Genomic DNA, 15,791 nt, shown 5'->3' with positions numbered 1-15,791 from the left:
GTCGAGCACATCCTCAATATAACTAGTGAACGTTTTGCCAGGCTGCTGGGCTCGGTGGCGTAGACACTGGTCAGCGCAGAGTTTGCGGACCTCTGGTCGGCCGAACGCTTCGGTCACGAGGGTCTTAAAGGTGGACCAGTTGGCGATGGCGGTTTTCGCGGTTGGTAAACCATAGCTCAGCGACGTCTGCCAAGTAAAAGATAACATAGACGAGCTTAGAGTCGTCGTCCGACTTGTTGCTGGCACTTACGCGTTCGTACAGGAAGAGTCAGTCTTCAACGTCTTGCTCACCACTGCCGCTGAAGATTGGTGGGTCCCCTTGACAAATAGCGCTGGGGCAGGTCGACGGGGCAGCCGATGGTGCTGGTTGTTCTGGGATGGGCTGGTTGGCGACTGCGTCAGTCATGTTGTACGATGGTCTTTCGGCCAACTTGCGAGAGCGGAGCTCCAGGTCAGCTTAGGAATCTCAGCAGCCTCCACCAAATGCGATGATGTTTATTCAAACAGAGAAGTCGCAACGAGGTCGCGACGGAAAATGGCGTACGGCAAGTCTGGCAAAGGCGGCACAGGTTCTCGCGCAATCAGAGCACGGGATGTTTCGTTCTCTTCCGTAGGCGCATATGCGTTGATGCGTATGCTCCACTACACAAGAAAAAAATTCGGCAAATCCCATCTGCCTGGGAATCCACATTATGCGAAGCATGCGGAGGACAGGTGACCGTTTTGCAATTTTTCATTGAGCGACACCTCACAAATTGAGCTAAATTGATGTAAAAATGTCGCACGCACGCATATTTGTTGAAGAGCTGCTGATGTTTATATAACCAGTTGTTTGCACTTGCACAAAGACGCCAACTAGAACATGCGTATTAGCAATACCAGACGCTGATATGAAGCGTTGATGCTCGCAAAGATGCTGGCCCTAGACACTGCTACATCAGCGCATAGCAACTAACCCCATCTGACGTTAACATGACGTGAAGGCTGTATCAAAATAGTACATATGTAATGTTTGTAAAATTGGGTAGGCAGCACTGAAACCACTACACGAAGATTAGCGTCTATTTCAAAAGTAGTTCCGAGACCTGGCCTAGCTTCGTGGTAAAATGCTTCATTGGCACCCAGAATACTTGGGTTCGATTCCAGCTGGGACTCATCAAGTCGACGCAACCGAAGTTGGGTATTTCTTAACATTCGCGTGTTAAATTACCCTTGCGTGTTCTCGTCCTTTCTGGGCAGATAAAAGTGTCAATCACCTGTGGCACATACCCGCACATACCAGCGGCACATACCCACCCGTGGGTATGTGCCACTGTCTGGCATTAAGTGTGACGACGTACTAGGCAGAATTGTGACATTATTCATGTTTTGATAAACACGTCCTATTCGTCAAACCATCTCACCTTGTCATGATAATTTTGGTTCACGCTAAGTAAATGCAGTTAGATAAATATATAGATAAATGGATAAATATATAGGTATATAGATAAATATATAGGTATATAGATAAATATATATATATATATATATATATATATATATATATATATATATATATATATAGATAAATATATAAATAGATATATAGATATAGATAAATAGAAAATTAAATAAATAGATATATAGATAAATAGATAAATAAATATAGATATATAGATAGATAGATCGATCGATAAATAGATAGAGAGATATATAAATAGATAAATAGATCCGCTCAAAGAAGTTCGCTAAGAAATGCTTCGCATTAAAAAAAAGAACGAAGTGTGTGCACGAGAAGGGTCACGTGCAGAGTGTGCCGAACGAACGTTTGCCGAACATGGACACGTATATATTATCTCTCCGAGTCATTAAAACCTTTGTTTTGCTCTACTATATAGACCGGACAAAACACATTTCTTCTACACAGCCTAACACATGTAGAGTTTAGAGACAAACATATATAGAAGCTGAATATTCCCACTGCTTCGAGAGACAGCGTTGAAATGAGATGCGTATATGCTACAATACACATTATCAACATCTACTGTACAGTTCGACCAAATACAGTCACAAATTACTGGGAAAATGTACACCAATTCCTGAGACCTATAGTGGTGTCTGCACTTTTGACCAGGAGCCTGAGTCTGTACATCGGCATAACACAACAATGGTCAGCACTACTTAGTATTATTCGTTTGCATGTCCAAATCGTAAAGGTAGAAATAAACAACTTCATATTGTTTAGACGTTTTCATCACGGGCCTACTCCATGCAGGTGACCCCGCGGACATCGGAGTCCCGCACGGAGGCGCCCCACCTACCATGACAGGTACGGAAAGTTTTGGCAGTAACGAAATAGTATCAATAGTATTAATGTGACTAAACTACTTTTGTGTACTGTAGTGAATGAAATTCTGTGGGCTGCCAATTCGCTCATGGAACTTCCCTTATTTTTCCAGTAACTTATGACTATAAATGCAGCATGTTAGCATTGCTTATGGGATGTAATTTGACCTATAATGGAAACAAATATTAAAGAAGCTTCGCACTTTATATGAGTTAAAATTGCAGGAAGTGTGGACGTTGGTACTAGAATTTGTTACCACGCAATGTTTAATGCATTGATATTTTTGGCAATGCAATAAAACTGTTTTTGTCGCCTCATAATAGACAGCTCTATAACTTGAATGCTCATGTGCGCGTTGTGTTTTCGGCAAGCCGCGTTATTTGCGACGTTTAAGTGCGTGGCCGCTTTCGGTATCTCAACAATATGAAGTACTTGACACTCAGGATAGAGTCCAAGAAACCATGTTCTACTTCGCTAATTATCAAATTCAGCTCACCCTATTTGATCGCAGTCGCATTCGTACAAACACCAATGTAGTAGATAGATATTTCTTGTGACAATTTTTGTCGTCACACCATGCGGCAAAAGGTCACAAGGCTCAGTCAGCATTGACGATGGTCATATATATGGTAAACCAGTCTGCGGTGGTGCACACAGTAAATTTATTACACCCTTAAAAGTGTAAACTGTCTTGTCGCCAGAGGAACAACCCATGAGTGTTTTCAGATACACCCTACTGAAAGGGTGTTAGCTGAACACTCTACACGAAGGGCGTCCAGCAAAATGTCAGGGTGTTCTTTTACTTCCACACCCTTCTAAGAGGGTGTTGAAAGGCTGTACGACCTTCGAGTAATGCGTTATTCGAAGTTCGCAGGTTCGGTTCCTGTCTATGCCAAGTTATCTTTTCACCCACATTTCTTTCTTCACATTTGCATTACTATTTGGTCTAATAACTTCCCCTATACTTGCCTTGGCAATATTGTCTGTTTGATCTCATTATACTATATATATATATATATATATATATATATATATATATATATATATATATATATATATATACATGTGTGTATGTATGTATGTATGTATGTATGTATGTATAAGCAAGCTTACTGAAATGCAACGATACTACTTAAAGCCTTCTTTGTAAAGCCGACTTTAGAAATTTAGACTGCCTTTTATGGTTATACAATTAAATACAAATATTTAGTGTTAAATAGCATAAGTATCTCGGGTATATCAATTGGTGCCTCATTGAGTCGATACAGCAAGAGTGTTTGGTATGCATACGTTTGTGTAGACACACAAACACATTATATTGAAAACATTATTAACCCTAACAGTGCACACGTCTCAGGCAGGATGCAGTCATATACATATTTCAGCAACTCAATTTGCAGTTACACTTGGTATCGCGAAACCGTGAGAGTTCAGCCTCACCTAGTTCATTTCAAACTTTCTGATTATACAAAAATAACAGAGCTGCTTTGGTAGACATCATTTCCACTTATTGATAAATATCTTTTCCCACTTCCTAAAAGTATACATATATTGGCGTAAGATAAATGTCAAGAACATGTACCATAACACAGGTTTTCTCTCAACTGAAAGCAAACGTATTTATTATGATATTTCATACATTTTATTTTCTTTTTTTCTACAGTTAGAGCATTTTACCGCCAATATTCGAACACGTAAGGTCAGTGGCTGAAGAAATATGACTAACAGATCAACCCTCACCCCATGAAGCTTCACCACATATTAAAATTTCAAGTTTTATTTTTCAGCATCCTTCTAGGTAATAGAGACTGCATCCATTTCTCAAAAACACACTCTTCACAACAAAATCAAAATGAGAGCCGACAGGTGGAAATGCCTCAGATAGGCTCCTATCTTCGTCAAAGGTGCCTAGCCTTCTCATTCTTGGCATATTAGTTTCAAAGGGGTTAGTAAAGACGTCATCTCCTGGTGGTGGCATGTGTCCCTGTTGGCAATCGTATCCTGAAAAAAAAAAACTATAAAGCAGAGGAGTGCAGTCCTTGCTTCATTTCAAGATGGGTGGTAGTGATTCGGAATGTTCTCGGAGGGTGGAGAAAAAGGAAAGGAAAAAAAGGAAACACCCAAAGTAGGAGCGGTGTGCTGCCAATGGGTGGCCGCTACAGACACGAAAAAAGCAAAGAGCTTGAAAGTTCGAAGCCAGCAGACGGTCCCCGCGTTTGGCCATCACAAAGGGTTGCCGACGATAATGGCCTATGCTGTCCTCGAACATCTATGAATGGGACTCCTAAGAAGGCGGTTACAAAAAGGCGCGAGAGAGAAGCAGGCGGCTACTTTTAAATGCCAAGATGTCAAAGGTAAGCGACACGAGATGTGTTCGGAAGACCACGTGTTTATTTGGGAAGGTCATTGGTTAAAATATGCTTTCGCTATCCCCATAGGTGTCCCGCTCAACGGAATTGCCTCAAGAATTTGGCGGCATGTTTGCAGAGAAATAGGCAACTTCAGAATGCAAAGGAAATAAGCAACGACGAGAGAAACACAAAAGAAAAGAAAAAATGAAAAAAAAGACGGATTGGTGGTAGGTAGCACGCTATAGCGTTAACAGACGAGGAAAAAAAAGGAGACGAAGAGAGGGTTGGCAATGACTTTAACGATGCGCGGTAGGAATGTTTATTGAAGCGACAAAAGAGGAAAGAAAGCCGAGGTTGAAAGGTTCTAGAAAATAAAAACATCGTAGTATGTATATAGACACATGCATATTTATAAGTAAAATTTTAAAAATTTAGAGTGAATATTATCAGTACAATATGTTGGTTAGGAGTGATTCCATGTAATACCAGTTATGTCTATTTGAAGGTTGAACGTTTCTAGTCCCTAAATACGGCCGCAATTATGCAATGGCTTTCAGCGATTCCAAACTACCACGTGCGACATTGATTTCTGATGGGTGTAGGGACATAAATTTGTGTATAAAGTATGATTTCATCTATTTCTTCTCTCGTGGTGAGCGGAAATTATTTTGTAGAACGTAAAGCTTTGCCTTTTCGAAATTGTGGTCCTGTTGGTGAAAGTGACCGGCTACTACTTTCGGTAAATTGTGCTTTGTGTCTGCACGGTGGCCGTTCAGTCTTACGTGAATTGGCGGCCCAGTTTCGCCTATATATTGTTTTCTACAGCTGGCACACTCAGAAAAGTATATTAGGTTGTTTAAAAGTGCAGGTGAAGCTCTATGTGACCTTGTGAATGTAGTCAGATGCTGTGCTTTTTATGTTGGTAGCCGGCTGTGTATGTTTGCAGGGTAAGCACCTGGGCCAGCCATAGGGATCAGACGTCCTAGTCTAAGTTTGCGTGAACAAGCATGTCCTTAAGTTAGCGTTGCAAATGCCACGTGCCACGCATTGCAAATTCCCGCAACACTTAAAGCAATCACTAGGACGTCTGGTCCCTGTGGCCGGCCCAGATGCTCCACCTGTAAAAATATATAGCTGGCTAACAACTTAAAAAGCACAGAATCTGACTACATTCACAAGGTCCCATCGATCTTCATCTGCACTTCAAACAACCTAATATACTGTCTTAAGTGTGCCACCTGCAGACAACAATATATAGGCAAAACTGAAAAGCCAACTCACGTAAGACTGAACGGCCACTGTGAACACAAAACAGAATTTACCAAAAGCAGTAGCCAGTCACTTCAACCAACAGGGCCACAATTTCGACCAAGCAAAGCTTTATGTTCTACAAATTTCTGCTCACCATGAGATAGGAAATGCATGGAATGATATTTGATACACAAATGCAAGCGCCTACACTGATCACGAATCAATGTAGCACGTCGCAATTTGGAATCGCTGAAAGCCATAGCGTAATTATGACAGCATTTAGAAACAAGAAAGGTTCAGCCTTCAAATAGACATAACCGGTATTACATGGAATTGCTCCTAGACTACAAGTTGTACTATTCATGTTCTATCAAAATTTTTTAAATTATAAATATAGATATACATGTGCCTATATACACACAACTACGAAGTTTTTATTTTCCAGAACCCTTCGACCACAGCTATCTTTCCTCTTCTGTCGCTTCAAAAAACACTCCTACCGTGCACCATTAAGTCATTGCCAAGCCACAAATTTCTCTGCGTCTCTTTTTTCCTTTCCTCGTCTGTTAACGCTAGCGTGTCACCTACCTCAAACCCGCCATTTTTAATTTTTCCTTTCTTTTTGTGTTTCTCTTGTTGATGCTTATTTCCTTTGAAGTCTGAATTTCTCTATTTCTCTGCCAACATGCCGCCAAATTCCTGAGGAAATTCTGTTGAGCGGGCCACCTACGGGGATAGTGAAAGCATATTTTAACCAATGACCTTCCCCATTAAACACGTGTTCTTCTGAACACATCTGGTATCGCTTACCCTTGACATCTTGGCGTTTAAAAGTACGCCACCGGCTTCTTTCCCGCCCCTTTTTGCAACCGCTTCCTTGTTATCAGTCCCATTCATAGGTGTTTGAGAACAGCATAGGCCGTTATTGTCGGCAACCCTTTGTGATGGCCAAACGCGGGGACCATCTGCTGGCTTCGAACTTTCAAGCTCTTTGCTTTTTTCGTGTCTGTAGCGGCCACGTCTTGGCAGCACACCGCTCCTACTTTGCATGCTTGCTCTTTTTTGCTTCCCTTTTTTTTTTCTCTACCCTCCGAGAACATTGTGAATTGCTACCAGCCAACTTGAAATGAAGCGTGGACTGCACTCCTTTGCTTTCTAGTTTTTTTTTTCTTTTCAGACGGCAATTGCCAACAGGAACACGGGCCACCACCACGAGATGACGTCTCCACTCACCCCCTTAAAATTAACATGCCAAGGATGAGAAGGCAAGGCACCTTTCACGAACATAGGTCCTTCTATCGAAAGGTCAGCCAGCCTATCTAAGGATCTTCTACTGTTCATCCTGACTATCTCACTCTTCACAACAGTTTTTTCTGATCCCAAGGCAGTTTTCAAGGCATTCGAAACACTATGGGCTGCTTATATAAGCTCCGCACACACAAACTAGCCATCTTATGTACGATGTGCAAGTATATAAGAGTGACTTGTTGGGCTTTGCAGGCTCTTACAGAGTATAAAAGAAGGAACATTCACAACTTCATATCTAACTCAGAATACATGCAACAATCATTAACTATTGCAAAAAATAGGAATGTAATAAACACCAGCACACGCTACGCAGACCTGCTCAGAAATGCATCTTGATAAAATACTTAAATATTGCAGTAAATTATGAATGAAAAAAACACAACACTAGTGCACTAGTAGAGATGGCTGGTTGACACCTAACTGCTGTACTTAAGATGCATTATGGAAGCAAGACCACAGCCCACAAGTAATATACCCTTCAAGTAACCCTTGACTGCTGAACGGAAGGCCCCAAAATCAAACCGTGGCTGTGGTGGCTGCAATTTCGATTAAGGAGGAAATGCTTGACACCTGTCTGCTTAGACGTGGATGCATTTTAAAGAACCCCAGGTGGTCAAAATATCTGAAACCCTCCACTCCAGTGTCCCTGATAATTATATTGTGGTTTTAACACGTTAACCTCAGTAAATATTATTCTCATTACACTTGACATGAAATAAAGCAAGCAGATATTACTATGTAGTTGAAAAAATTCACTATTCAACCCTCCCATTTCAAGGACTCACGTTACAATATTCTAGTACGCCTTCTATCAGTTATCATTAACAATGTTAAACATGAATATGTATCACTGTAAAATATCCGACATGGTTTGGTATTGGCAAAGTTAGGTATGATGAAGTATGACAGTAGGAAAACACTTGATTGCACTTATGAATGGAACTTCACAAAGGCAATGAAACAACTAAGGTAACAAAAATATATTAAAATAGAATATTCAGTGAAGGTTACACTGAAGATAAAATCATTATTGTGCTACTTTTCATCACAACACAAAAAGTGTTTTTAAATGGCCAATTGCACATAAGGCATCAATTAACATGACATGCAAGTCTGGCGAGCAACACACTCAGTAGATCTTGGAAAAAACAAAATATCCAATAAAGAGCTCAGTAAGTACCACTGACACATTCATAAGTGCGCTGCCAAGTTACATGGAATTTTAGAGTTAAGAACAGAAAAAACACCTTGGCAGATTGTGTCAGGGGAACACAAAGTAAGAAAATAATGCTGTCACCTGCCCAATCAAACAAAAATATTGAAATTTTAGTAACGCAAATAAGCAGGTATGTTTGCATCAAAAAGTTGGAGGCAGTCGTGTTTCTACACAGTCCCACTTGGAAAACTTTTTTGACTATGTTTATGCTCCTAGATATCCCGTTTGAAAGTTTAATTTTGCTTTTCATCATTACGCATGCAAGGCAGTGAGGTTCAGCAAAATATCACTCCATAGTGGAACGAGCAGTTGGTTCTTGCTATCGCCAGCGAATGGCAAGAGTAACCATTTTAATGTTTGCCCATGCCTTCCACCCACGGTCAGATTAAATGCATGAAATCAGAGTGTGTGCTAGTGCTCACTGTCCTGCACACATAATAATGCAAGCTGCAACTAAATTTCCAGCAGGATATCTGAGCACAGGCATGCTAGAATTCTTACAAGTGATAATATGTAGAAATGTGACTGGCTCAAATATTTAACACATACATGATTTCCTGCTGCGGTCACTATTAAGTTGATTAATAGAACTTAATGGCACCGCTGACAGTGATAATTATTGGCTCACATTTCATCCTCCTGAATACATAGCTATCAGCAGAGGTGGCTTTTCCATACGTAACTTCAAGCGTTGACTTCTCTTTTAAGGAAAAACAAAGGGGTTAACTTTGAACACCTTGAACCTCTGTGCTCCTTGAATACAGCTACCAGGTGGCTCTGTGCAGCTCGCTTTTCAGAAGAAACAGAAGCCATGTGCCACTGATGCGCACCAGCAGGTATATTTTCCACGAGCCAGCCTTGATGATAGGCTAGTCCAGACGTCTCCCACACTCTCTTCCTACGACGAGCATGTATAGACTGCGAGAGAAAAAAAAACAATTTACTATGTGTCTGTTAGCGAAGCAGAATTTGGAACACTATTTAGAATGATCTGGAACGTTGTGTTTTAAAAGAGTAGGATGTACGAAAACCAGACATGCTACAACAAAAACAACCTCAATGTTTTTGGCGAACATAGCTGCAACCTTACGAAAGAATATACATTTTCCACATAACAGATGTGCCACAAAATGTACTTGAATAGCACTCTGGCATAGTGCGTGTACATGCCAATTCATTAATAGGGCGGCGTGTACATGACGGTATGCGTTTTGATCAAGTATCCATCGGAGTTAACACATAAAATTAAATTGCGAATTTTAGTTTGAACACAACTACTGTAACTTTCTTTCGGCTGCCTACGTTAGGACGATTATGCCGATAACATAGAAAATTGGTTTCACTAAATTACTATTGTCAACTGCTAAATTATGGCTGTTAATTCAATGATTTCAGGTGGCTAAAAAGGCAGTGCCCCTCACTCACCCCTAACATGCTAATGCAACGCTAATACAATGCTAATACAACGCACCCATCTTGAGCTAAATACCATTCCAATGAAGCATGCAAGCTTCTGCAACAATCTCATTCTCCAGTAACAATAATACTGGAAGGCATTGGTCACGATTTAGCAATACGCAATAAACATTTAATGAGACTGATTTCTGAAGTTGTGTAATTGCGTCAGTGCCAACAGCTTGAAAACATGCAGTCTATATTCATGATTGTCAGATGAACATACTGTCCAATTTTCCATTTTCTTAGTAACACGTGCATGCCTTATGTATGCATACTATGATGTATAACATTATTGCAAGTTTTGAGCGTTAAATAATTTATTCGTTTCCCCAAACACCGCAGATTCCTTCTATAACTGTAGCGCATGCATATAGAGTTTACTTAAGCTTGTTATCTGATGTGAAGACAATTAAAACAACATGCTGACCCCAATCGAAAGCATGATGTTTTGGCCCCCACACAGGAGCCCTATTCACAAGTGACAAAGACTGTGCTTTTATTCGTGGCCAGTGTGTGGTTTTTCAATGTTTTCATGTGTGTTTCTGACCAGACGGGCATAAGCTTGTAATCTGTTATTAAATGCCATTGGAGGTGGTGGTCTAAACTGTTCTTACTGTTCGTACAAGTAAAAGTGCTTAACAAAGTTTGAACACAAAGTTTGGGCGACGCACATACAATATTTAATAAACCACCACAAAATAATGAAATCTACGCATAGCGAAAACAAGCTGGATAAAATAAAATGTGCTCTACCGCATGAACTACTGATCGAATTAGAGCTCGCACAGTTAAGCTACAGTTATTCGGCCCCAATAAGCCATGAAAATTTTGTTCGGAAATACAGTTCAAGTTTAACGAACAGCTCAAAATTCATGGGTTCCGAACGCATCAGACAACCTATGTTGCGGGTGTATAACGTAAGCTCAGATTCGACTAAACGGGCTGCATAAACACCTAAGCGTACATACGTGCAAGCCTTGCGAGCCGTACCTAAGACGAGGCAGCATGCACCACGCGAACTCGAGTAACAGGGTAGTTCAAAGATGCGTGCTGGCGTGGATGCATACACCGGCATACGTTCGGCTACCCGCAGCAATTTCTGACAGCAGTTTAAAAAAAGGGCGTACAACATATGAAACTTTTCAAACTGCTTTGGACGTACAGCATATGAAACGTATAACATATGAACCCGTTGACTCCTGTAGCACACAATGTGAACAGGCATGCAAAAAAAAAAAAAATCCTCAAGTTAAGATATCCAAACGTACGCGCCCTAGGCGTAATCAACGCTTACAGCTAACAAACGCCGTCTTCGCCCAACAATTATTTAACCAAAATATTGGTCCATCGCGAGCAGGGCTCCCTGCCAACACCACTGCCGACAGAAGCGGGCGCCGTCACAACTCCCACAAACCCGCCGCCGAATTCCCACTGCGCACGCATGCGCCATGTGCTTCACACACCGAAGCATGCTTGAATCGAAAGGAAAAGCTCGCCCACGCTTAACTTCCCGCAAAAACACCTTCATCAGTGATGAAACGACACACACAAACAGGTTCGCTACGTTAAAAAACCTCACTTATCGCCCACATGTAACGAAAAACGTAGCACGGCGTCGTTATCACGCTCTCGGTGTTGACCAAGCGCCGACAGCAGGAACGTGGTACGTACCTGGCGAGCCGCCGGTTTCCGGCGGCTCTCCGTCGCTCCTTTCTAGTTCCTCTCCTTCTTCTGCTTCTTGTTGTCTGTTGCTACCTCGTTCGCCCGTTTGTCTCTTTTTTTTTCTCTTTTTTTGGAGGGTTTTCAAACTGTGAGGGTGACCCTCTGCTACGGGAACTTGTACCATTTCACTTACATCCTCCGAAGAAGGCTGGTCCACCAGCCGAAACTGTTAGGATTAAATCAATATTTTATTGTTTTGTTTCCTACACTGCACTGTTCTCGAAGTTTCTAACTCTCTCTCTCTCTCTCTCTCTCTCTCTCTCTATATATATATATATATATATATATATATATATATATATATATATATATATATATATATATATGGTGGGGGGGCGAGAGGCGTGTCTCTCCCTCCTCTCGTACCCTTACCCTTCTCCCCATCGCTTCGCAAAGGCGCTGCGTGCACTGACCATGCCATTCTCTGACCTTTATTTCTTGACCTAAAGAATCACTTCCCGTGCTCCCGCATGGTTGCAGAAGGTATACTGTGCATTGTTTTCTTTTTCGACCAAGCACGTGTCGTCTTCGATAATCTTGTGAAAATGACTTGCACTCGAACGGCTTTTGACCGAGCAAGGGTTTTTGTAATAAATTCAAGCTTTTTTTCTCAATTGCTTCTACACATGAATATGTGCTGTCCGTAGATCGTGACAGCCCATTCTTTCATTCACATATAATGTGGACGATATAAAGTGGCAAAGTATGTCGAATCATACAGTGCGAGAAGAAATGAGTCTCTTTTACATTTTCTCAATTATTCTTAGAGTGTTCTGTAAAATTTTGCCAATGCCTCAATCATTTCCTTGATTTTTTTCATCCCTACGACAATGTTATCCTATAAGAAAGGCATTCCTTGCGCTATGCGTGGTATTTTATTTGCAAGCATGGATGCAGCTCGATTCTTGCACGTGCACTCCCGCGCGGGTGGTCTAGTGCTTATGGTGCTGAACTGTTGACCCGCAAGTCGCATGATCGAATCCCAGCAGTTCATGGCGGCCACATTTTTGGTGGACGAGGAATAGTGCGAGACCTGTGTAGTTAGACTTAGGTGCACCTTAAGTATAACCCCAGGTGGTTTAAATTTTCGGAGACCTTTGGTACGGCGTCTCTAATGAGTATATGACAACTTTGGGACGTTAAACGGAACAATTTTTATTGCAACAATTACAGGTGTACACCCTTCTGTTCGTCAACACCCTCAGGAACGGCATAATAACACCCTTATGCCACTTACACCCTTCTCTGAGGGTGTACCAGCAAAGAAAAGAGTGTTGCATTATTTCAAAAAGAGTGAATCTGTAAAACACACTTTACACCCATAGGGGTGTAAAAATTTTACTGTGTACCAGCAAAAGAAATAATGTTACATCTATTCGATAAGGGTGTGAATTTGTAAAACACCCTTTTTAGACCCATAAGGGTGTACAAAATTTTACTGTGATGTGTGACCGTGCAATGCACCAAGGTTTTACTCGCATGGACAAACTGGAACTGTTTCATCGAACATTTTTTTTGTTGTTGTTTAACCTGGCATTTGTTGAATCACATTATATCCATACTTTATAGGACCGATGAAAAAAATACACGAGTTGGAAAAAAATTGTGTGTTAAAGCATAACAGGTGTCCCTTATTTGTTTGAGACCCTTTCTGTCGTAAATATGATACGGTGAAAGCCATGTTTACTTGATGAATAGGGAAATATATAAAACACGAGAATATTCAAACTTAGCTTTATATATAACGTATAGCTTTATATAGCGTATAACGTATACCTTTATATATAAAGCAAACGAAAGCAAGATGTGGGCTATACACCTTTGCGCCAGTACATAGAGACCATAGCTCGCGTGTGTGCGCGTGTGTGCGTGTGTGCGTGTGTTATACTGCTGCTTCTCTGAAAATTCTATAAGGTTGCAGAATTTGATATCTACAATCGTCGTCTTACATTAATAATTGTATAATGATGTCTGAGCCCCCACATGTTCAATTTATTTAAGGGGGTGAGGATGATGTGGTGTCGTGGTTATTTTTCCGGTTTGAAAGCTTCAAACAGCTTTTTGTAGATCCTGGAAGATAAATGAAGATCCCGAAACAAGACCAAGTTATAGTTTTTAACTGATTATCGTAAAGTTATATGGCAGACTCATTAAACTGAACTTAATGTGGCCAGGAAAACATTCCGTTTTAAGACCCAGGAGTTCCGTTTAGTGAGATGTGAACAAGGGCGTAGAATTAAAGTGCGGAACCAATCATGTCCGAGGCAGTTTCAATAACGCAGTACTCCCGTTAAAGAAATTCCAGTTTACTGAGATTCTACTGCAATTAGTACCAAAATAATTGTTTGAATATGAGAAAATAATAAAGACAAGCACATCATCATTATCAGTATATATAGTGTGACATGCTAAATTTAGCAATTTACTGTTTACGATCATAGCAGAATTTTCTAATATTTTAATGTGTACTCTTGCACAGGAGGTGGGGTCTTGCTGTTCTCGCTTCTCTTGAACTTGCTTCTGTGGTACGCCTTGGGCCACTGAGCGCCCCCCCCCCCCCCCATCCACAGTTGGACATCACTGCCAAGAACTTGCTCCCTATCTCAAGCTGACTGAACAAATGCTCGCCAACGCCCACGCGGCAGATGTTAGACACTCTGCGCCATGGTTCTAACACCATGCTCTGCGCCACAAGATCTGATTTTTGGGTTGTGTCTGCCGAAGGACGAAAGGCTGTTTGGACGTCACATAACGCAGTGCATTTTTTTTTTCTGTTTTACGTTTTTTTTCTGTTTTTTTGTTTTGTTCTGTTTTACGTTTTTTTTCTTAGTTCTTGGCACGTGTTTGTTTCCGGTTGTGTGCCGTCTATTATGGGGGTGCATATTTTGTTATATCAAGTTGTTGATGATGAGAGGAGAAGTTGGGAATGACGTGCATGCATGTAATGTATATTTATTATATAGTGTTCGTCTCGAAATAAAATTTTCTGTTGCTAGTAAGCGCTTGTCTGTGTCCTCTCTGAGCGTGTGTATTTTTAGCGCTTGTTTCATCATGCATACATTGTTTAGAGCTGTGCTGGGAGAGTCGGCACGCATAATATCATAAATGTTAGCTGCTGGTTAGGACTCAATCGCTAAAGCTGAATACAACGGTGCGCTGTTTATTTAGTTTTTATGGCTCCCACGCCCGACTTTCCCTCCCGTGACATGTAGCATAATGTATGCGTCTCGAGGCGCGATACATTTATTCGGAAAGTCCACTTCATCAGTAGGTGTCACCTTAAAAGGGCCCTGCACCACTTTTTGAGCATGGTCAAAAAACGCTGCCGATCAGTAGTATAGACTTCCGAAAACACGCAAGCCAAATATTAAAGAACAGCACACGGCCAGGAATTCACGATAAATTATCAAACTCATCTGAAAATCGCTTTCTTTTTCCTCGAGAAATGACGGAAGACGCTGAAAACCACTCATAGAATGCCCATCTATCAGCCATTGGCTGATTTGAACATGACGCTCTCGGTAGTTGCGGAGATCGCCGCGGGAGGCCGTCACTTGTCCACGCGTGCGCACGTGATCGCGCTGAAAAAGCCGCGCATTCGAACGGTGGTGGTGGTAGTGGTTAGAAGATGAGAAAAGGCACCTAATTTCTGCAACCCGGTCGGGAGCACGGCGCAGTGCCTTTTTCGAATGCTCAATGTCACCAGGCGCGCGTTACGTATTTTATTTGCCTCTCTCATCCCTCCCTGCTTAGCTTTTAGCGCTTTCGTCGGTACAAGAGAAGAGAATGCGATTGTAGCGTGTGGCAAATCTTTGTAACTCCACTCGTACCGATTCTCAACATTTTTTGCGGCATTGAATTCGTGAGGCAGTAAGCTCTTCCAGTGAATTATTTTCATTGTTACTGAATAAAGTGTTTCAGGGCCCTTTAAAGATCTGTGTATTGTCAACACTGGTTCACAGCATTTTTTTTTGTTGTTGTTGAACAGGTACATTAAAGGGGCCTTGCAACACTTCTTCAACTATAACCATCCATGGAATGGATTAACTAAAGAAGCTCATTTCCTCGCGAATTCACTGCTGCAGGAATTTTAGAATCCGTCCAGTGGTGGTGGTCGTAGTGGTCAGAAGAGGACGAAGGCGCCTAATTTCTTCAGACC

At 41.4% G+C, this 15,791-nt stretch overlaps 1 protein-coding gene across 3 annotated transcripts in view; it reads left to right on the top strand.

Moving 5' to 3' along the window:
- The window catches only part of LOC119164896 (uncharacterized), a 40,903-nt gene extending 26,272 nt beyond the window's left edge, over positions 1-14,631 (top strand). For all 3 annotated transcript variants that reach the window (XM_075873215.1, XM_075873214.1, XM_075873216.1), the window contains exons 5-6: positions 2,255-2,308; positions 14,112-14,631. In XM_075873215.1, coding sequence (XP_075729330.1) covers positions 2,255-2,308; positions 14,112-14,176 — 119 coding nt within the window. In that variant the 3' untranslated portion in view covers positions 14,177-14,631. The remainder of the gene's footprint in view (positions 1-2,254; positions 2,309-14,111) is intronic.
- Positions 14,632-15,791: the final 1,160 nt, after the last annotated feature.

Source organism: Rhipicephalus microplus, chromosome 9 (assembly GCF_043290135.1).
Source record: "Rhipicephalus microplus isolate Deutch F79 chromosome 9, USDA_Rmic, whole genome shotgun sequence".
In the NCBI taxonomy this organism is placed as follows: Eukaryota; Metazoa; Arthropoda; class Arachnida; order Ixodida; family Ixodidae; genus Rhipicephalus; species Rhipicephalus microplus.
This window is presented reverse-complemented; position numbering and strand designations above follow the sequence as displayed.